At 53.7% G+C, this 17,748-nt stretch overlaps 1 protein-coding gene across 2 annotated transcripts in view; it reads left to right on the top strand.

Annotated features, from left to right (window-relative positions):
• Positions 1 to 4,015: 4,015 nt before the first annotated feature.
• LOC135460946 (hydrocephalus-inducing protein-like) overlaps positions 4,016 to 17,748 on the top strand; it is a 41,715-nt gene continuing 27,982 nt past the window's right edge. For both annotated transcript variants that reach the window (XM_064737922.1, XM_064737921.1), the window contains exons 1-6: positions 4,016 to 4,246; positions 5,781 to 5,897; positions 6,984 to 7,103; positions 9,080 to 9,199; positions 10,985 to 11,119; positions 12,557 to 12,756. In XM_064737922.1, the coding sequence (XP_064593992.1) occupies positions 5,826 to 5,897; positions 6,984 to 7,103; positions 9,080 to 9,199; positions 10,985 to 11,119; positions 12,557 to 12,756 (647 nt within the window). In that variant the 5' untranslated portion in view covers positions 4,016 to 4,246; positions 5,781 to 5,825. The remainder of the gene's footprint in view (positions 4,247 to 5,780; positions 5,898 to 6,983; positions 7,104 to 9,079; positions 9,200 to 10,984; positions 11,120 to 12,556; positions 12,757 to 17,748) is intronic.

Raw genomic sequence — 17,748 nt, 5'->3', positions numbered from 1 at the left:
GCTCCTGCCAGCTGGTGTCCTGTGCACAGGGACCTGCCATGGCCATGGCCAGCACACCTTGCTGTGGAGACAGAGCCAGCAGATCAAGCCTAGTGGGATGGGCTTGGGGCTCCTGCGGAGGGTGGACAGGAGCTGGCAGGGACATGCCCCTGCAAGCAGCACTGCCAGTGCCCTCCCTGGCAGGGTGATGCCCTGCGTGCCACAGGGCTGGGCACTGAGCCTCCTCTGCCCCATCCCACAGGAGGCCGCTGATCTGTGCCAGTGTCCCCCGTATGCCTCAGATCTCTGGGGACCATCAAAGCAGCAGTTTCACGATGCAGAACATCAAGGCTTCCCCACATACAAGTGCACAGCTGCAGCGTCTCCTGGTACACCACAAGGTAGGTGTGGTGAAGGTAGAGACACAATGGTGACTGAGGCTTTAAGCATTGCTGACTATCCAGGGGGAATCTGTGCCTTCAGTCCCCAGGGAGACCTGGGTTGGGAGGATTATTGGGGGTGCTGGATTGGGTCCTGCATTGCAGCCAGTTGCCCTCTCCTCCTCAGTCCAGTGTGACCCTGCTGCACGGTGATGGACACATCTTGAGGGGCCATAATGACCAGCATCGCACGGCAATCAGGACACAGGATGGGTCAGATATGGCCCTGTCAGGGCGAGGGGGTCAGTGACGACAGGGGGCTGATTATCTGCAGGGTGCTGGCTGGGGGATGAGTAAGGCTCTGTGTACAGAGCTGGGTAATGTGGCATGGGTATTTTGTGTCTGGGGTAAGAAGGAAGGGGCAGAATGGAGCAGGAGGACTGGCACAAGGGGCAACTGAGCTTGGAGCTGGAGTAACGTGGGAGAATGGCCATGCCCAGTGTGGGACAAGACCTTGAGTCCTGGTGCGCTGGGGCCAGCACCTGTGGCGGCTCACCCTTGTCCTTCACCGCCCAGGCCCTGCCGCCTCATGAGAGCACCGGCCAGGCACAGCTCCTCGACAGGTCTCATGGGCCCCAGGGCTCGAGCAGCCTCTCCAGCCCCGCCAGACATCAACAGCCCCCGGCCAGCTGGAAAGGACTCGGCGCCCAGTGCTCGACCTGGGACATCTTGTCTGAAGCGAGAACACTGAGACAACTGTCATCAGGAACTTGAATTTTTACTTGTATATAGTTACTAAGTTAGTTGTATATAGTTATTAGGTTAATAAAAACTGTTAAAATTACGGGCAGAACCTTGTCTCACAGCCTGTCTCTCCCCAGGCTCCCTGCTGCTCCTTCAGCTCCTTCTCCCCTGCTGTGGCTCTGCCCCCGGGCTGAGCAGATCGAGCCCCGCGCCAGGCCCTGAGGCCGCTGCTGCTCCCGCGGCGCCTGCGGGGCAGCCCTGAGGCTCCGGGCCGGCTATGGGAGCAGGAGCCGCGCTGCAGAGCCCGCGGCCCTCACGGGCTGCGAAGGCACGGGCAGATGGCCATGGGGCCCGGCTGGCACTGCCGGCGTTGCTGCTCTCGGCTGCCGCCTGCAATCCTTACAGGCAGCCCTCATGCCGGCTCAGGAGCCGCTCGGAGCCGTGCCCGACGGCTGGCCCCGACCCGCGGCCCCCAACAGCACTTGTCCCTTCATCTCTGCACTGCCACATTCCGAGCTCATTTGTCAGCTCCCTCCTCCCCTTCCTTTCTGCGGGGCAGCGTTAGGGGCCGGCCCAGGGGCTTTCCTCCCGCACAGCCGGCAGCCCCTTGCCCACAGCTCCCTGGCGGGAGCCAGAGCTGCTTTCCAGCCGGGCAGCTCGGCCGTGTCCCGCAGCCCGGGCCGGCTCCTGCCCGCTGCCGGCGAGGCCCGGCGGCTGGGCCCGGCCATCCCGGGCCAGAGCAGCTCCTTGGCCGGGGGAACACAGCCGGACATGGGGGGACACACAGCAACACAAAGGGGACACACGGCAGGCACCGTTTCCCGTGTCCCCATTGCCGCAGAGCAGCGCCGTATGCGGGGCTGGCACAGACCCGGGCACAAAGGAATGTCTGTGCTGTCACCGGAGAAAGGACACGGCAGGGGTGCTGCTCACGGATGAAGGTGGTCGGGGCTGGGGGGGCTCTCTGACCTTCTCACACCTGCGGAGGTCGGGGCAGTCTCTGTCCCTCTCAGCCCTGCTGTGACCCCACCCAAACATCATCGGGGTCAGAGGGACAGAGACACCCGCAAACCCCCAGAAGGGCTGAACCTGGGATTTGGTTTGGGGCTGAGGATTTAGGAAGGGGCTGGAATTGGGGCTGGGCTTGGAGTTGGGGCTGAGATTTGGATTAGAGCTGGGATTGGGGTTAAGGCTAGACATGGGATTGGTTTTGGGCTGGGGTTGGGTCTGGGGCTAGACACGTTTGGAATTGGGATGTGATTAAATACAGAACTGTGAGTGTGTCTAAACATGGAGTGAGATTGAGACCAGGATCAGGGTCAGGTTTGGGACTGAGCTCACCCAGAGCGGGACAGAGGGGATGTCACTGCAGGATGTCCCTGGCATCATCCCAGCCCTCCTCAGGCACCTGGGGAAGCTGGGTGCTCCAAGATCCAGGTGTTCGCACACTGCCCCTCCATACCAGGTGAGCATTCCCTGAGGGCAGCCCTGACTGTGACCCTTGGGGCTCTGGGATCAGCCCCTCATATCCCTGTGGGAGAAGCGGCAGACAGGATGAGAGATTTCCCCCCCCACTTCCCTGTGGAAAGATGAAGCCCAGCTGCCCTTTCCTTCTGGTGCCTCCTCCTCTCCTCAGCTGAGGATGTCAAACTCCCAGGAGCAGGAAAATCCCCATTCCCTCTTTCCTTGTGGCTGCAGCTTGGAACACCCACCCAGAGTTAAGGATTTTCTGACAGCCCTGCTGAATGACACTGAGAAGAGATTTGTGAGAAAGGGAGGAAATTGTATTTCAATAGTAAATAAAAGGAGCAAAATTATTTCTTTCTGTCACATTTGTTTTCAGTCAGTTGCACTTCTGGCCCCAGGCCAGAGAAAAGGGTGGGGCTGGGGGCTGGGAGAGGCATGGGGCTGGGAAAAGGTTGCGTTTGGTGCTCGATGAAGAGATGCAGGGGGGTCTGGGTTCTCAGGAATGGGGGTGCCAGGGGGGTCTCAGGGTCATGAAAATGGGGGGGGGGCAGGGACGTGGAGAGGCAGAAGGGAGTTCCAGGGGGTCCTTGAGCCCAGGAAAGGGGAGTCCAGGGTTTCCCAAAAAGGGGGGACCAGAGTGGGGACACCCGGGATGTTCGGAAAGGGGGAGTTCAGGGTGTCTCTGGTTTTGCAGAAAGGTGGGGCTGGGAAAGGCAGGAATGGGAGACCAAGGCGTTCCAGGTTGTCCCAGAGTCAAGCCTACGCCAAGTCTGGAGGCTGGGAGCCATGGGATGCCCGGGAAAAGGGGAGCAGAGGGTCCTGATGTCCAGAACAGGGGGATTCAGGGGTTCCCAGTGCTGGCAGTGGCGGATCAGGGTCCCGGTGCCGGGGGTGCCACTCCCCCCTGGCCCCCCAGGAGCGCCCTCAGCCCCAGCGCTGGAGCCATCGCGCTGCTCCTCCTCACTGCCAGTGTGATCCCAGGATGATCCCAGTAGAACTCAGTCACCCAGGAGCTGCTCCCAGGATGATCCCAGTACAGCCCAGTCACTCCCAGTCCTGGCATCCCCCCAGGCCTCTCTGCCTTCCGACCTGTCCCGGCTCCATCCCCGCCCCTCCCGGGGGCTGCGAGGGCTGCGGGAGCGGAGGAGGAGGAGGAGGAGGGAGGGAGGAAGAGGCGGAGCGGGGGAGGAGAGGGGGAGCCACGCGGCTGCGGCGCTGTCTGAACTTGCCGCAGCCTCTCGTCCCCTCCTGTCAGGGAGTTGTGCAGAGCCAGAAGGTCCCCCCTGAGCCTCCTTTTCAATTTAACTTTTCATTAGTTCCAGAAAGACTCTTGGGAAGCCCCAAACTGCAGTCAGTCGCTGCAGTGCCAATCTCCTTTGCAAATCCCTGCGGCCCGGCCCGGCCCGGCCCGGCCCCGCCCTCGGCGCCGCGGTTGCCCGGTAACCGCGCCCGGGCCCTCAGCGTCTGTGACAGCGGCGCGGCCTCAGTTGCCTGAGAGCGCGGCCCTGGCTGGGTGTGCGCAGCCTGGGCTCCTGCAGGCGGCTGCACCGGGCCATTGGCCAGGGCAATTGTCGGCGTAGAGAATTGCTGAAGGTGCAGAGCATTGGCCTCTGCGAAAAGCTCCGCAGCGTGCAGAACACTGGTGTCTGCTAGGGAGTCCTGAATTTCATTTGAAGGTAAAGACCGACTAAAGTTGAACTTTTTGGTTTTGTTTCATCTGTGCTCTGAAAGAGAATGCCAAAGGGAAATAGAGGATGTGATCATGCCAGTCTTCTGGCGCAGTAGTTCAGTGACATGTACACCTGAGTGGATGAACAATAAATGGACTACTGATTGTGCTTTTTTTACTGAAGAAATGCAACATTTTCTAAAGATAGTAGTCTATACATTTTTTTCCTATAGTAACTGCTTAAGCTGCTTAAAGGTGAGCGAGTTCTGTTCAAGTTGCAGTGGGTTTTTATCATCTGGGTTTTAAAATTTTTAGGGAGATGCCTCTATATTGAGGTGCAAACGAGACCATATGCCAAAGTCAATGGTCTGGATTTGATGGAACAGTAAATGTGAGGGAGAAAGAGAGAGAAAGAAAAGAAAAAGTGGGAGGGGGATGGAGGTTGGGAAGGGGGGGAGGAGAAAGAGAGTGACAGAGAGAGATTTAGTAGAAAATATCACCATTCCATGGATCCCATTGGCCTACCATTAAATCCTCTTCTGGTCTTTTCTGTGGTGAGGTCTGGCAAAATGTAAGATTCCAATGGATTAATGCAGATTTGGGCAAGGTGATATCTTGCCCAGGTACCTCCCAGGAGTGGGGCAAGTTGGACTCTGTCTCTTGCTACTTTCAAACAATATAAAATCTTTAGCACCCGTATGTCCTCTGAGTCTGCCATGAGTTGGGTTCTGGATTTTCAGATTTGTTGTGTTACTTTGCATGCCCTGCAGTCGTCTGGTGAGAGGCCTCAGGAATGGGTCTGGAGGCACTCTGGAGGTCTTTGCTGGGAGGTCTGTGTGCAAACCTGGCCTCGGCAGAAGAGTCTGTGGCTATGACTTCCCCAGCCTGAACGGAGACAGAGCTGATTTTCAGGACAGCTGCTGGGTTTGGCTTTGTTGTGGATAGGTTTTTCTCCTCAGCCTTGTTTACTTCTCCCCAGACCTGAGCTAATGGGACAATAGTGTCACCTTGATCTTGTCTCAAGTTCCCTTAGGCAGCTTAATTCACAGTGCCAAGTTCCAGTCAGGAGGCATTTTCAGGGAAGGGTGGGCTTGGGTAGTCGCAGCTTCTTTATACAGTTTTGTCACAATGGGCAGAAAGTCCTTTAAATGATATTTAAGCCATTAGCCATAACATTCCAGTCTCTCATGAGTCTCAGCTGTGAGGAGCAGCTGAGAGAGCAAGGGTGCTCTAGCCTAAAGAAGAGGAGGCCCACTCTAGCTAGTTTTGAGTAATATTTAAGCTACAGCTTTTTCTGTTCAAAGTGTTATTAATGTTCAGATTTTTAGCTCCAGGTTTCAGTATGATCTAACTTTGAATTGCACAAGGTAGCCCTATAGTTCAAATATAGTCCAACCAGAAGCCTAACTATACTAGCTACTTACACCAAACGAGCACTTAGCTACTTTCAAGTAATGTAACATTTTTAGCACCAGAATATGCCTTGAATCTGCCATGAATTGGGTTGTGGATTTTCAGAGTTCCATTGTTGCTCCTTCCAGTTTTGTTGAGGCATTGTCGCTCACCTGCGACACCGTCCCTTGGAAATGGCGTCTGGATTGCCAAAGAAGACACCAACACCTCGTCTTTTGTCCAGGGAAGGGCTGAAGCCTAATGCTGTGAGTACCTAACACTGGGGCTGTGTTAGGGCTGGCACTGCCCTGGTGTCCCTGCTCTCCCTGCCCCTGCTGTCCAGCAGTGCTGTGAAGCTGCAGAGCCCCTCCCCAGCCCTTTGTGCCGTGCTGCTGTTGCTGGGGCTGTCCTGGTGCAATAGGGAACACTGTGGGATGCTTCAGCTGTGTCTTGCCTGGCTGTGCCAGCAGAGCCGAGTGAAACCAATGTACAGCTGAAGGCCTGAGCATGTGTTCCGTCCCTTTCCCTTTGCCACAGGAATTCCTTCTGTCAGGCTGGGCACTCACCTGTGCTGCTCTGACCATCCTGCCCTTGGGCACCTGGGCATGTGGGCGGGGGAAGCTCAAACTCTGCCCAAAGCCTTGAGAGCCATGGCTGGTCCCAGCTGGAAGAGCTCCCAAAGCAGCTGTTCTCTCCCAGCTCCGGTGTGGGCACAGATGCAGCCCTGCAGGCAGCGCTGGAGCCAGGGCCACAAAGGTCCCTTGCTGTCTGCAGTTCACTTGGCTGAAGATGCCCCACTGCTGAGGCTCTGTCAAGGAGATGCCTCTGATTTCTTCTGTGGAGGGCTCTGTCAGCCCAGACAGAGAAAACAATTAACAGGGAGAACTAAAACCTGGACACATTCCTGTGCACCTCACTCTTGGTACAGTGTTCCTTTCTTGCATCTCTTGGACTCATCCAGCAGCGATATCTCCTTGCTGTGAGTTCTGAGCGTTGTGCAGGGATGGAGTTCAGGCACTTCTGAGAGCTCCTCCCCATTCTCTGGAAAGGTCACTGCCTCAATCCAATGAAATGTGAGAGGAAACAAATGCCCAAAGAGCAGAAATCCCCAACCATGTCCCATCCAATCATGGAGAAGCCAATGGGACAGAGCCATATGGCTGGAGTATGTGTGTTCCACTCTGTATTATCAATTCACTGATGCTAAGTATTTCAGCAGGAAACTCCCAGGGCTTCTAGGACTGTCCTAGTGGCTGTGATCACAAGTTATTCACCAGTGCCACTTTTTCAAGAAAAGCCTTTCTGAACAAGCACAACTCTGAGGATGTAGCTGGTTTACTTTTGCCTTTCAGCTGCTTCCCTCTAAGTTCCAGAGGGAGAAGTTTCTCAGCAGGAAGAAGGAGGCCAGCACTGGGGGGAGTATTCTGCCCAGAATTGGCCCATTTCTAGACAGGAGTGAGACTCGCCCAAAGGTAGCCTTTTCCTGTTCTTTTCCTTTCTGTTTCACATGAAGTTTGAAGAGGGTGTGTGTTTGTGACAGGCTTGCCTCCAGCAAAATACCTCAGTGTCCAGGTCGTGCTGTCATTGCAAGGTGCTGGGAGTGGTGGGCTGGGAGTCCTGATGTGCACTAAGCCAACACAAATACCCTTTGCTGAAGCTGCTGGGTGTGCTGGAGTGCAGCTGCCATTGCTAAAACAATGGGAGGAAGGCTGGGGACACAGAGGCCCAAAATTGCCCTTTGCCATTCTCCTGCTGAAGGAGCCACCTCTTGCTTTGGTGTGGTCAACATCAAATGCTCGGGGCCACAGGATTCCCTGCAGAGTGGCAGCGTTGGCCTTTGAAGGCCAAGGATCTGCAGGAATTCCTTCAGATTGAACAAAACAAATTGCATTACTGCTTTGGGCTGGAACAATGTGTTGGACCCTGAGGGGGTGCTGGATTTTGCAGGCTGCCAGATGTCCAGGGGACTGGCCCTGGGCAGAGGGGAATGGATGTGCTTTATCTGGATCAGTGCCTACTCAGAGGTGTGTTTAAAGCGGCTTTTCTGGCAGGAGTAGCTCGGTATAAAGCACAGTCCAAAGGGGTAGGTGACTGAGGTGGGCTGTTGAGCAGGAAATTGGAAGCAACAGACATGGAACACAATCCAGGTAAAGGATTGTCCTGGAGAGGAGCCTTGGGAACACCTCAGGGAAGGGCACAGCTAAGGGACAGTGTGCTGCAGCCACTCCCTTCAGCAGAATGTGTCTGCTGTGAAGTCACAGAGGAGACCTGCTTGCGTCTCTGCAGTGACAGCAGTGTGGCTGGAGAAGGCAGACAAAGCAGGGCAGAATTTTCTCCAAGCAATGTCTCTGCTCCAGAAGCATTTGCTGTCGTGTCATTCCAGACATGCCTCTACAATGGCATGAAATAAGATCGCTGTAATGACACTTTTACCCAAGTTGCTGAGAAAATAACTGAAACTTATCCTCATTCAGCATTCACCTCACTTGTCTTTTTATTTTCAGCTCATTTGTCTTTTTATTTTTGCCTTTTCCTCTCTTTGGAACACACTAACTTTTAAGTACAATGAAAAGGAACAAAATCATCAAAGCAAAAGTGTTTCTTAGTAAGGATTCAGCTGAGCTGGGGATGTCTCCCTCCCTGAGAGCCAAGCACACACACACACACCCCCTCTGAGAAAATGGCAATCTTTGTATCCCCTTTGTACCCGGCTGGGGCGGTCCCTGTGCCCTTTGCCGTTGGATGGGTACTCAGGAGCTTCCATTCTCTACTGAGCACCAACTTTTCTGTGCCCTCCCTTCTCATCCTCCTTCCTTTTGGTCAGGTCTTCAACCCTGTCCCTCTCACTGTGACACTCAACAAACCAGCCTGAACAAATCCAAACCACAAACAACACAGAGAACCAACAAATTCCATTCTTTTGCTTCATAACCTTTTGGCTTCAGCCAAATGTCACCTCATCTCTCACACCTCTTCAGGTCCTGTGCTCTTCTTCGTGATGTCTAAGTTCTAGAGCAAAAAAGATATTTGCAGTTGTGTGGGCCTCGGTTTCCCTGTCTCAGAGTAAAAGACATCCCAAATCCTTTCCCATGGAGTCTACTGTAAATCCATGGGTTTTACTTACTCCATGAGTACTCAGTCACTGCCCCAGAGCTCTGTGACCACATGGGCACAGGGCTGTGTTTTAGGAAAGTGCTGCCTGGCATTCTGGAGAAAGAAACCTGGAGAAATCCATGCCAAAAGAGCAGCTTGGCTTGAGCCTGCTCTGTGTGGCCCAGCAGCTGTGGATCAGCTCAGAGCAGAGGTGGGGGAGCCACTGTTTGCCCAGTGTGGGCTGGGCAGACGTGCTCCCCCAGAGTCTGTACTTCACTGGGGATCAGTGGAAGGTTCTCCTGCATGAACCTTCCTCCCAGCAGCTGAAGCTCTCCCTGCTCTCTCTCCTCTCCAGCTGCCATCAGCTGCCCCGAAACAGAGCTGGTTTGGGGTTTCCCCACCAGAGCTGGTATTTCAGAACTTCGTCGCTCGGGAGGTCTCTGAAATGGTGCTGTCTCTCATGAATAAGGACAAGGTAAGTGCTGGCACCCAGAGCTTTGACACTGTGCTGGAAGAGGAGAGTGCTGTCATTCCCTCAGTGTACAGCAAAGCAAGTTATCTGCTGCAGCACATGCAGAAGAAAATGTCTCAGCACCTTCTTCTGCAAGATGGTGGAAATCTTCCTGTGCTGGGAATTGTCCCCAGATTTTAGCCAGGCATTGATGGTGTCTATGCCAAAGGAGTTTCCTTCTCTTGAAAGCTCTGGATTGACAGGAATGTTGAGGGCTGTACAGTTCTTTCCTGCTCTCAGTCTTTGCCTTGGTTCTATAGCACACCCTGTGTGTCCTTGGTTAATCTTGGCTCCTGGTAGGAATCTCTGCCTCTCTCAGCCAGTTTGGCTCCCTTTGTGCAGCTCACAGGCAAAGCTCAGGGGCTGAGCCTTCTGCACTTTATGCTGGAATCACTTCTCATTAATGGCATTGGCCCTGCAGGAGCCGTGTTCTGCAAGAGCCCTGCAATCAGAGTGATGGAGCAGAAGCAGTGAGAGGCCTTTAGGTGCCACTTGAGGCTCCTGCTCAGCTTCATCCAGCTCTGCTCAGCTTTTCCAAAAGCAACACGTGCTCTGCTTTCCCTTTGCAGAAGCACAGCACATCCAAAGCCATGTGCTCCAGGAGGTTTCAACCTTCACATGAAGAAACTGGGATTGTTTTGCAGTTTCCCAAGAGAGCTGAGAGGGAAAAAGTTGAAAAATGTCAGTTGTGTTCCACTGTAAAGAGGAAAACTTGAGACCATTTGAATTTCAGTCAGGGAAACATTTTCTCAAGTGAGGCTTGTGCCAAGAGTAGGCTGGTGGAAGGAGACAGGAGGGAGTCCAAATCATCTGGTTTAGACTTTTGGAGAGCATTTTGGTGCTCAGGGGTTGATGATATCAGTGTGTTAGAAAATGCATGTGTCCTGTGCATGAGTACCGCAGAGGGCAGAACCTGGCCTGCTGGCTGCAGGCAGGAATGCCCAGCAGCCCAGCTTGCCTGCACGGGCAGCAGGAAGCCCTGGAGAGCCAAGATTGGCTTTGCATACTGGAACCACACTGTCAGTCAGTGCTGGTCGTGTTTCTCCAGGCAGAAAATGCCTCTGAAGCCCCATGGTCAATAGACACCGCCTGTCTGTGTTTCTGTTACTTTTGGCAAGCTGGTTGTTCTCATGGTCTTATGATTCTTCCTTGCTGCTTTACTGCCCATTTAAATTCTCTTTGCCATCTCCTTGTTTTAGGGATTGTCTTGCTGTGTTCATTCCTTCTTTTGCTTTTCAGGTTTGCTTTTATTAAGACCACAATGTTTGGTCTCCTGTCTTGCTGCTCTGTCTGCCTGACTGTATCCCCAGAAGGTCCCTACCCAAACCTGATCTGCTAGAAGGGAGTTTCTTCCTTCCCCCACAGTAACTGGCTGGTTTGCTTTTAGGTAGCACATTCCCCCTTCTGGAACATGACAACTTCATGGCTGTGTGCAGGCAGAAGCCAGCAGGTTTTTTGGCCTTGTTGAATATGCAGGTGACTTGGTTCAGGTGCTCTGTCTCCATCCTGCTGGTGCTGACCTGCTCGGCCCTTCCTTCCCAGCAGGCGCTGCCCTACTGCCCCTGGCCAAAATGCTGGAGCCAGAGAGAAGGGATTCAAGTTCAGCCTTGTGAATGATGTGCCTGTGCCTGCACAGCTGAAAGTGCTTTGGAAAAGGGGCAGGGGAGGGATGTTAGCAGGGCATGGACAGGTCTCCTCTCGTCCTGTTTCCACAAGTGGCAAAATCATAATTTCATGTCTTTGCTGCAGTTTCTTCACGTGGTGAAGGTCTCCATGGAGAGCTCACCTTACTTCCAGCTGGTGAGCTCCAGCGATGCGTACCGTGCCGTGCCGCCGGGCGCCTCTGCCCCCGTGCGCATCCGCTTCACCCCCAGCAAGAACAAGGTGAGGCTGGAGGGGCCAAAGCACACAATGATCTCCACAGCCATTGTTTGCCCTGCACTCTGGCTCCAGCCCATTGCATGCTGTGAGCTGGGCTCCAGGCGTGGGCAGGCAGCCTGCAGCCAGTCACACCTTGGCACTGCTGGCAGGCACTGCAGCCAGGCCTGACAGGCTCTGCTTCCCCTCCCTGCACATTCCTGAGCATTGCCAAGGGAAGATGCACAGGAAACAGGATGAAAATGACAGAGGGCTGTTGATAGATGTTGGGCCATCTCTAGGTCCAGTGGAAGGGGTTTCATTCTGATGGAAAACACCAGAGGAACAAAGAGGTCAGAGAGCTTTCCTCCTTCCTGGACTGCCAACAGCTTCCCTGCCTGCCCCTGGGCTGGAGCAAAGCCGGTGCTTTTTCACCCCCTGTGTTGTGCAGCCTTGCAGCTGTGCTGTCCCAGAGCACAAGTGAGCATGGCACAGCTGCAGGGCCAGGGCAGAGGATGTGCTGTGCCCGTGAGCCTGGCCTGGCACAGGCACACTGGGCTCTGGGTGCCCTTGGTCAGCAGGAGGTTGCTGAGCTGCAGGGCACTTGGACACCTGCCTGAAGGAGCTGGTGCAGGGCAGGTACAAGCTGCAGGCAGAGCTGTGAGCCCAGAGCCCATGGCAGTGACACTGCTGGGGCTCTGTCTTCATGCCTATCCCTGTGCTTGCTCTGTCAGCTGGCACCCATTCCGTGCCAAAGGTGCTTTTGTGGGGAGGTTTGCACAGCAGTGCTGAGGCCCTGGCAAGTCTGATCTCAGTGCTGGGATCTGGAGGGTTCATGTTCTGATCTGGAGGCTTGTTCATACAGAAGGGTTGAGGGCATGGCATGGAAGGGAGGAAGCCTTGCAGGGAAACAAAGAGAGGCCCTTTCCAACAGCATCCTGCTACCTCTTAGCACTGCTCTTCTCCTGACTTGGTTGGACAGGCAAAGTTAGAGGGGAGTTGTGAGCCAACTGATGTTTCTGCACCAGGCCAGAGGTGCAGGATGTCTTTGGGTGCAGCTGTTTTCTCCTCTTCCTTTTGCTGCTTAGAGTCAGTGGAACACTGTCCTATTTACAGACAGTGAGAATATAGAAGCCTAAAGAGGAATGTCCTGAGTTCCCCAGCTCCATGTTGCTTAGAAGAGGCTTAGGAATTCTTTAACATCATTAAAGTTTAGAGTAGAAATGATGGTGGCCTAGGGCTGTTATCTGTATGACCCAAGTGACACAAGAGCTGAATGCCACTGAGACAGATTTTGCAAAGTGCACTGGTGCCTTTAAAATGTGACATAGTAGTAGAACTTAGTGTTCATTTGAGGGTGCAATAGGTAAATTGATGCCCTTGAAGGGGTATAGGAAATGGTTTTTCTTCTGCCATGGGGATGGCACTAAATGTCCTGTGCTGAGCCAGTTTCTTTTCCTGCAGGATTATTGCCACGAGCTGGTGTGCCTCACTGCCAGGGAAAGGATCGTTGTGCCAATTCGGGCCATTGGTGCCCGAGCTGTGCTGGACTTCCCTGCCCAGCTGGACTTCTCCAAGTGTCCGGTCAAGGTCAGCACCCAGCAGACTCTGCTGGTGCGCAATGTCGGTGCCCGGGCAGCTCGGTACCAGCTGAGCACCCAGAGGTGAGGCAGCTCATCTGTCCCTGTGCAAACACCTTTGGGTGAGAGCGGAGTTGGGAAAGAGCTACAGAAGGAACCAAGCATCGGATCTGCTGCCCTGCAGCCTGGCTGGGAGTGAGCAGGATGGAAGGCATCTGCTCTTGCTTTCAGTGGCCTTGCAGCTTTCTCTGTCCCAGATTTCCTGGAGGCTGCTGGAACATGTTGGGAGCTGGCTTGCACCCTGCTGAGCACAAGCAGCTTCTGAAATGCTTCCTCAGCACTGTCAGCCAAGCAGAGCCATTCTCTGGGAGGCCACAGGCACGTGGCTTTGCAGTGGTCCTGGAGGGGACCTGTGGAAATCATCTGAGCAAACACACTGCTCAAAGCAAGAGCAGTGTCTGGGGATTGCAAGGTGCCATTGGGAGACATGGACCTGTCTTTAGATGCCATACAAGGAAATAAACATGTCAATGGACCTAGTTATAAAAGCAGAAGAAAACAACCTTTTAAAACCCCTCCATACCTTATCTTTTCTGCCTGTCAGGTGCAGTAGTGATTCATTGAGAGGATGGATCTAACAGGATGAGAAGTGTCTTAAGGAGCAGCTCACAATTAACAGAGAAAAGCCCAAAATTTAGCTTTCCAGGCCCATCTCTTGGCAGTGATTTTCCTTTGGTTATTACAGTGTCAGGGATGCCTCCTTCCCAGCTCTTCTAGCTGTGGACTCAGGGAACAGTTTAGTGGTGTTGGCTGAAATTCATAGGAGTTAAGTTTAGCTGTGGAGCTTGTGTCTTTGGGTCTTGGGGAGCCAGGTGTGTGTGAGAGATGAGTGCTGCAGCAGGAACAGAGGAGTCTGGTGGGTACAGCCCAGGGATGGAGGAGATGCGGGGGCTGATTTCCACTCAGTTTTTCAGTCCTGACAGCTGAGTCCTCACCTTGGCTAGATACTCTTCTCTTAGTAATTTGAAAAGAAGAGGACACCTTCTTTCTCAGGCAAGGCCTGAAGTCATCCGTGGAATGTTATTCCCATCCTGCCACCTGAAGGCAGGAGCATGTAACATGGGGCAGGAGTGGGAAGGGAATGGAATGGAAGGTAGTGCTGAAGCCTGGCCAGGGATTCCCCTAACTGGCAGCTTCTCTATTGCGGTGAAATTTCTGGCCAAAGCCTAAGAACAGAATGCTGTGCCTTGCCCCCAGCAGGCCCTGATCCCCCAGCCCCAGCAGAGCTGCAGCAGTGCTGGCATCAGCCCCGGGGCAGATGCAGGAGCACGAGCACTGATCTGGCTCTGGGGCTGCTGGGGCCTTGTCCCTCCTCCCCTCCCTCCAAAGTCTCACGTCCAGCACATGAACATTGCTGGCCCAAGGCTTCTCTATCAGCCAGTGTGGGATCTCAGGATTTGAGTCCTGGGATGCAGGCCCCCCGAGACCACCCTTGGGGGGCCCGGGAGTCCTGGAATGTTGCCAGAAGTGTCTGGTGGCAGGACTTTGACCCTACACGAGAGACGACACCTTTATGAAGATAAGAGGGCCTCACCGGGGTGAAGGGTGGAAAGATTAGTTAATTAGAGAGTGAGACACAGGGTTTAGGATTTCTGTACAGGGGGGTTTAGAGGAGTAAGATGGAGGAATTGGGGTGTGTCCTGTCCTCCTCCTTCTTCCTCCTCTCCTCCATCTTCTTTGGCCACGGTGGCACCTTTCTATTGGTTATTACTAAGAGTACACCGAGTTATAACAATAGATGGTATTGGGGAAAAATGATAAATATTGTATACGTAGCAAAGGGTATAAAGATACGTGGCTGCCCGGAGGGCAGGGACAGTGTGCCCATGGCTGACTGCTGTGCGGATCTTTGTTCGGCTGAAAGAACATCTTTTAGATAAACAATTAATAAACATAAAACCAGAAAGAAGAACTGAAGCCTCTTCTCGTCCTTCAATACGCGGGCTGCCCCAAGGCCACCTCCGGGCCACCTCCGGGCCGTCCAGGCCCCTCAAACAGCCGAGATAAACCGGACATTTGGCTTCCACTGGGTGAGCTCTGACCACCACAACCTTTCGGAGGGGGGCACCACCACCACCTTCAAAGCCCTGAAGAAAAAGAGAGAAGAAGAAAAAAAAGCCAACACAGACTGCAAAAAACCAGCAGTCACTGAGAATTCCACCTCTCAGTTTCTGCCGAAGAGAATTCGTAGCAGAACAGCCCGGACTGGAACCAGAAGGCGCCCTGGAACCACTTCTCCTGATCTGCTGGACAGTGATCGAGACGTCCAGACTGCTCTGAACGACAGATTCGGTAAGAAAGCCTGAAAAATAACAACATGGGAGGCACACTTTCCCAGGAACAACGGGAAATTTTGTCCACCCTACAGGGTGTGACTGAAACGTATACAGAGGGAATTCCAAAGAAAGAATTAAAACAATTATTACTATGGGCAAGGCTAAACTACCCACTGGCAGAAACGTGCCTGCTATTTGAAGTGGGGTTTTAGCAGGAAATAAATAGACACTTATATTTCTTAGCTACTAAAAAAGATGAGACAGCGTTGAAGCTGCTGTCTCCTGCAAGAATAATGCTGGAAGGGATCTCTATGCAAATGAAATTCCAGGACCCCCGGACGCAGCAGATGTCCAGGGGGGAGGCCTCTCTGAAAGGGGCGGGGGGCAAAGCCCCGGGAAAGAAAAAATTAGCTCTGGCCTTAAAAGGCCATGAAGAAAATGCTCTTGGAGAAAAAGAGCAAGAAATATTATTAAAATACCCGGTCCCAAAACCCAGAAACCCCGGGAAACCCCCAAAACGTCCAAAAACCCCGGAGAGCATGGGGGAGTCGGAAACAGAAGGGGGAAGGGAGCAGGGGGGAGAGAGGGGACCGGGGGGCGCGCTTTCTCGCGATGCAGCGGCAACGGAGCAGGGAAGCCAGGCAGCGGCGGAGCAGGCGGGGAGCGCGGGTGAAGAAAAAACAGAGAAGGCGTGTTTTCGCGCGGCTTTGCTTGACTCGGGGCCGGGGGCAGCGGCAGCCCCGACCGCCGGGGATGCGGGGGCGTGTGCGGCAGGCGGAGTTCGCGAGGGCTCGGAAAAGCCACGGACCGGGGCCGGGACGTCTGACCCAGGCAGCGAAAAAGGGGAATTTATGCCGCCCCAAAAGGCTGCTATGCGGGGACGTAGAAGGCGTGCGGTTGTGATATCAGAGCCCATGCGCAGGTCCGCCAGGATTGCGGAATGCACGCGGCCGCCGGCGGGAGGGAGGCTGCTTGTGCCGGCAAAAGGGGAAATAGACACGGGAACGGAGGAGGAGGACACAGAGTCAGAGGCAGACCAAAGGGGAGATATCTCAGGGGTGGAACAAGATGGAGACAGTGAAAGTAGTTCGGGAGACACAGGGAGCGGCTCGGAGAGCCCGCAGACGCAGAGAGCGCAGTCCGGGCGGGAGCGGGATGCACCCCCTGTAACATCCCGGGCGGGGAGGGGCCGCGCCAGGGAGTTCATATCCCGGGGCCCCCCGCCTTCTCCAGACTTGGTGCCCTTGATCAAAACCCTTGGAGTCCAAGACTCACCCCCTCAGGAGAGACGTTCTGGTGTTCAAACCCCAATTTCACTTGAATTAAAAGCCGAAAACACGCGGGCCGAGATAGGGAGGCGACCAATATGGCCACCGGCAGGAAGTGAAGCAACAGAGTACGCTACGTCACCAGAGCCAGGGAAGCCGGTGACAGCGCCATCTGGTGGCTGGAAGACAGAAGTGCACGCCATCCCGGATTGGATCGGCGGAGCCACAGCGCCATCTCGTGGCGAGACTGCAACAATGCAACAATTTTTCCCAACATTATATAAAAAGAAAAGCATTTTAAAGAAAACAATGCCAACACAACAAAGGGATTATCCATCGACTTCAAGGCTTCATGAAGATGATGAAAGCTCAGATGAAGAACAGCTACAAGAAGAAAATATTATAAGGATCACAGCATCAGAAGGGGTTCCTATATGGATGCTGTCAGCAGCAGAAGCAACAAAGAGCTTCTTGCATTCAGTGGACACCACAAAAAAGAAATATCGACAGGATCCTCAAGCTTCCTTTTCGGATTTGGGAGCGAGGCCAAAAACCTCAAGGCGAAGAATGAGACGTGATGAACCAACCACATCCACAGCACCATTATTTATACAAATTCCAACGGAACCTGAAGAAGAAGAAGAATTCCAGGGGCCAGTGAAGACGATGGATTGGAAGCGAATCAGAAAAGCGTTGGCAAAAGAAAAGCATTTATTCCCGGGATCAGGGGATCTGACAATGCCAGTGACATATGATGCCCAGGGACAGAACCCGAGGTGGGAAAGGATGGGTCATGAAATACTCAAGGATTTAGGGAAGGCGGCTCAAACTTTTGGGCTGAATTCACAATACTTCAAACAGCTATTAAGAGGGACATTCGCTACATATGATCTCACACCATATGACATTCGAAGCATTGTGGCAATGATTCTCACTGACACCCAAAGCCTTGTCTGGGAAAAAAGGTGGAGAAAATATCTCGCTGAATTACGGAACAGATACCAAGGCGGGCCAAATGCAAACCTCACAGAGGGGCAGTTAGCAGGAGATCCTCCAGATGACAACCCAGGGGAACAAGCAGCTAGGCTGCCACAAAGAGTATTAAGTGACATCAAAGAGGCAGCGAGGATGGCAATTATGCAAATCGCACCTACAGGAGCTCCAGAAGTCCCATTCTCTTGCATCAAGCAAGGTCCCACAGAGCCATTCATGTCGTTCATCGATCGACTCACGCAAGCCGTGGATCGACAGGTGACGATAGAAGAAGCGAAGAGGCCTCTCTTGGAAAGCTTAGCCTTCGGCAATGCCAACCCGGATTGTCAACGGGTGATTAGCGCCATGCCAGGACGGCCATCCTTGGCAGAGATGGTGGAGGCATGCAGCAAGGTGGGAACACCTCAGCATGTCGCAGCGATTGTGAAGAATGAATTGAGAGAGGAATGGGAGAATCAATTAAAGGGACATTCAGAAAA

The sequence above is a fragment of the Zonotrichia leucophrys genome, unplaced genomic scaffold (assembly GCF_028769735.1).
Source record: "Zonotrichia leucophrys gambelii isolate GWCS_2022_RI unplaced genomic scaffold, RI_Zleu_2.0 Scaffold_133_125366, whole genome shotgun sequence".
Lineage (NCBI taxonomy): Eukaryota > Metazoa > Chordata > Aves > Passeriformes > Passerellidae > Zonotrichia > Zonotrichia leucophrys.
The sequence above is the reverse complement of the archived record's forward strand: the minus strand, read 5'-3'. Positions and strand labels throughout refer to the sequence as shown.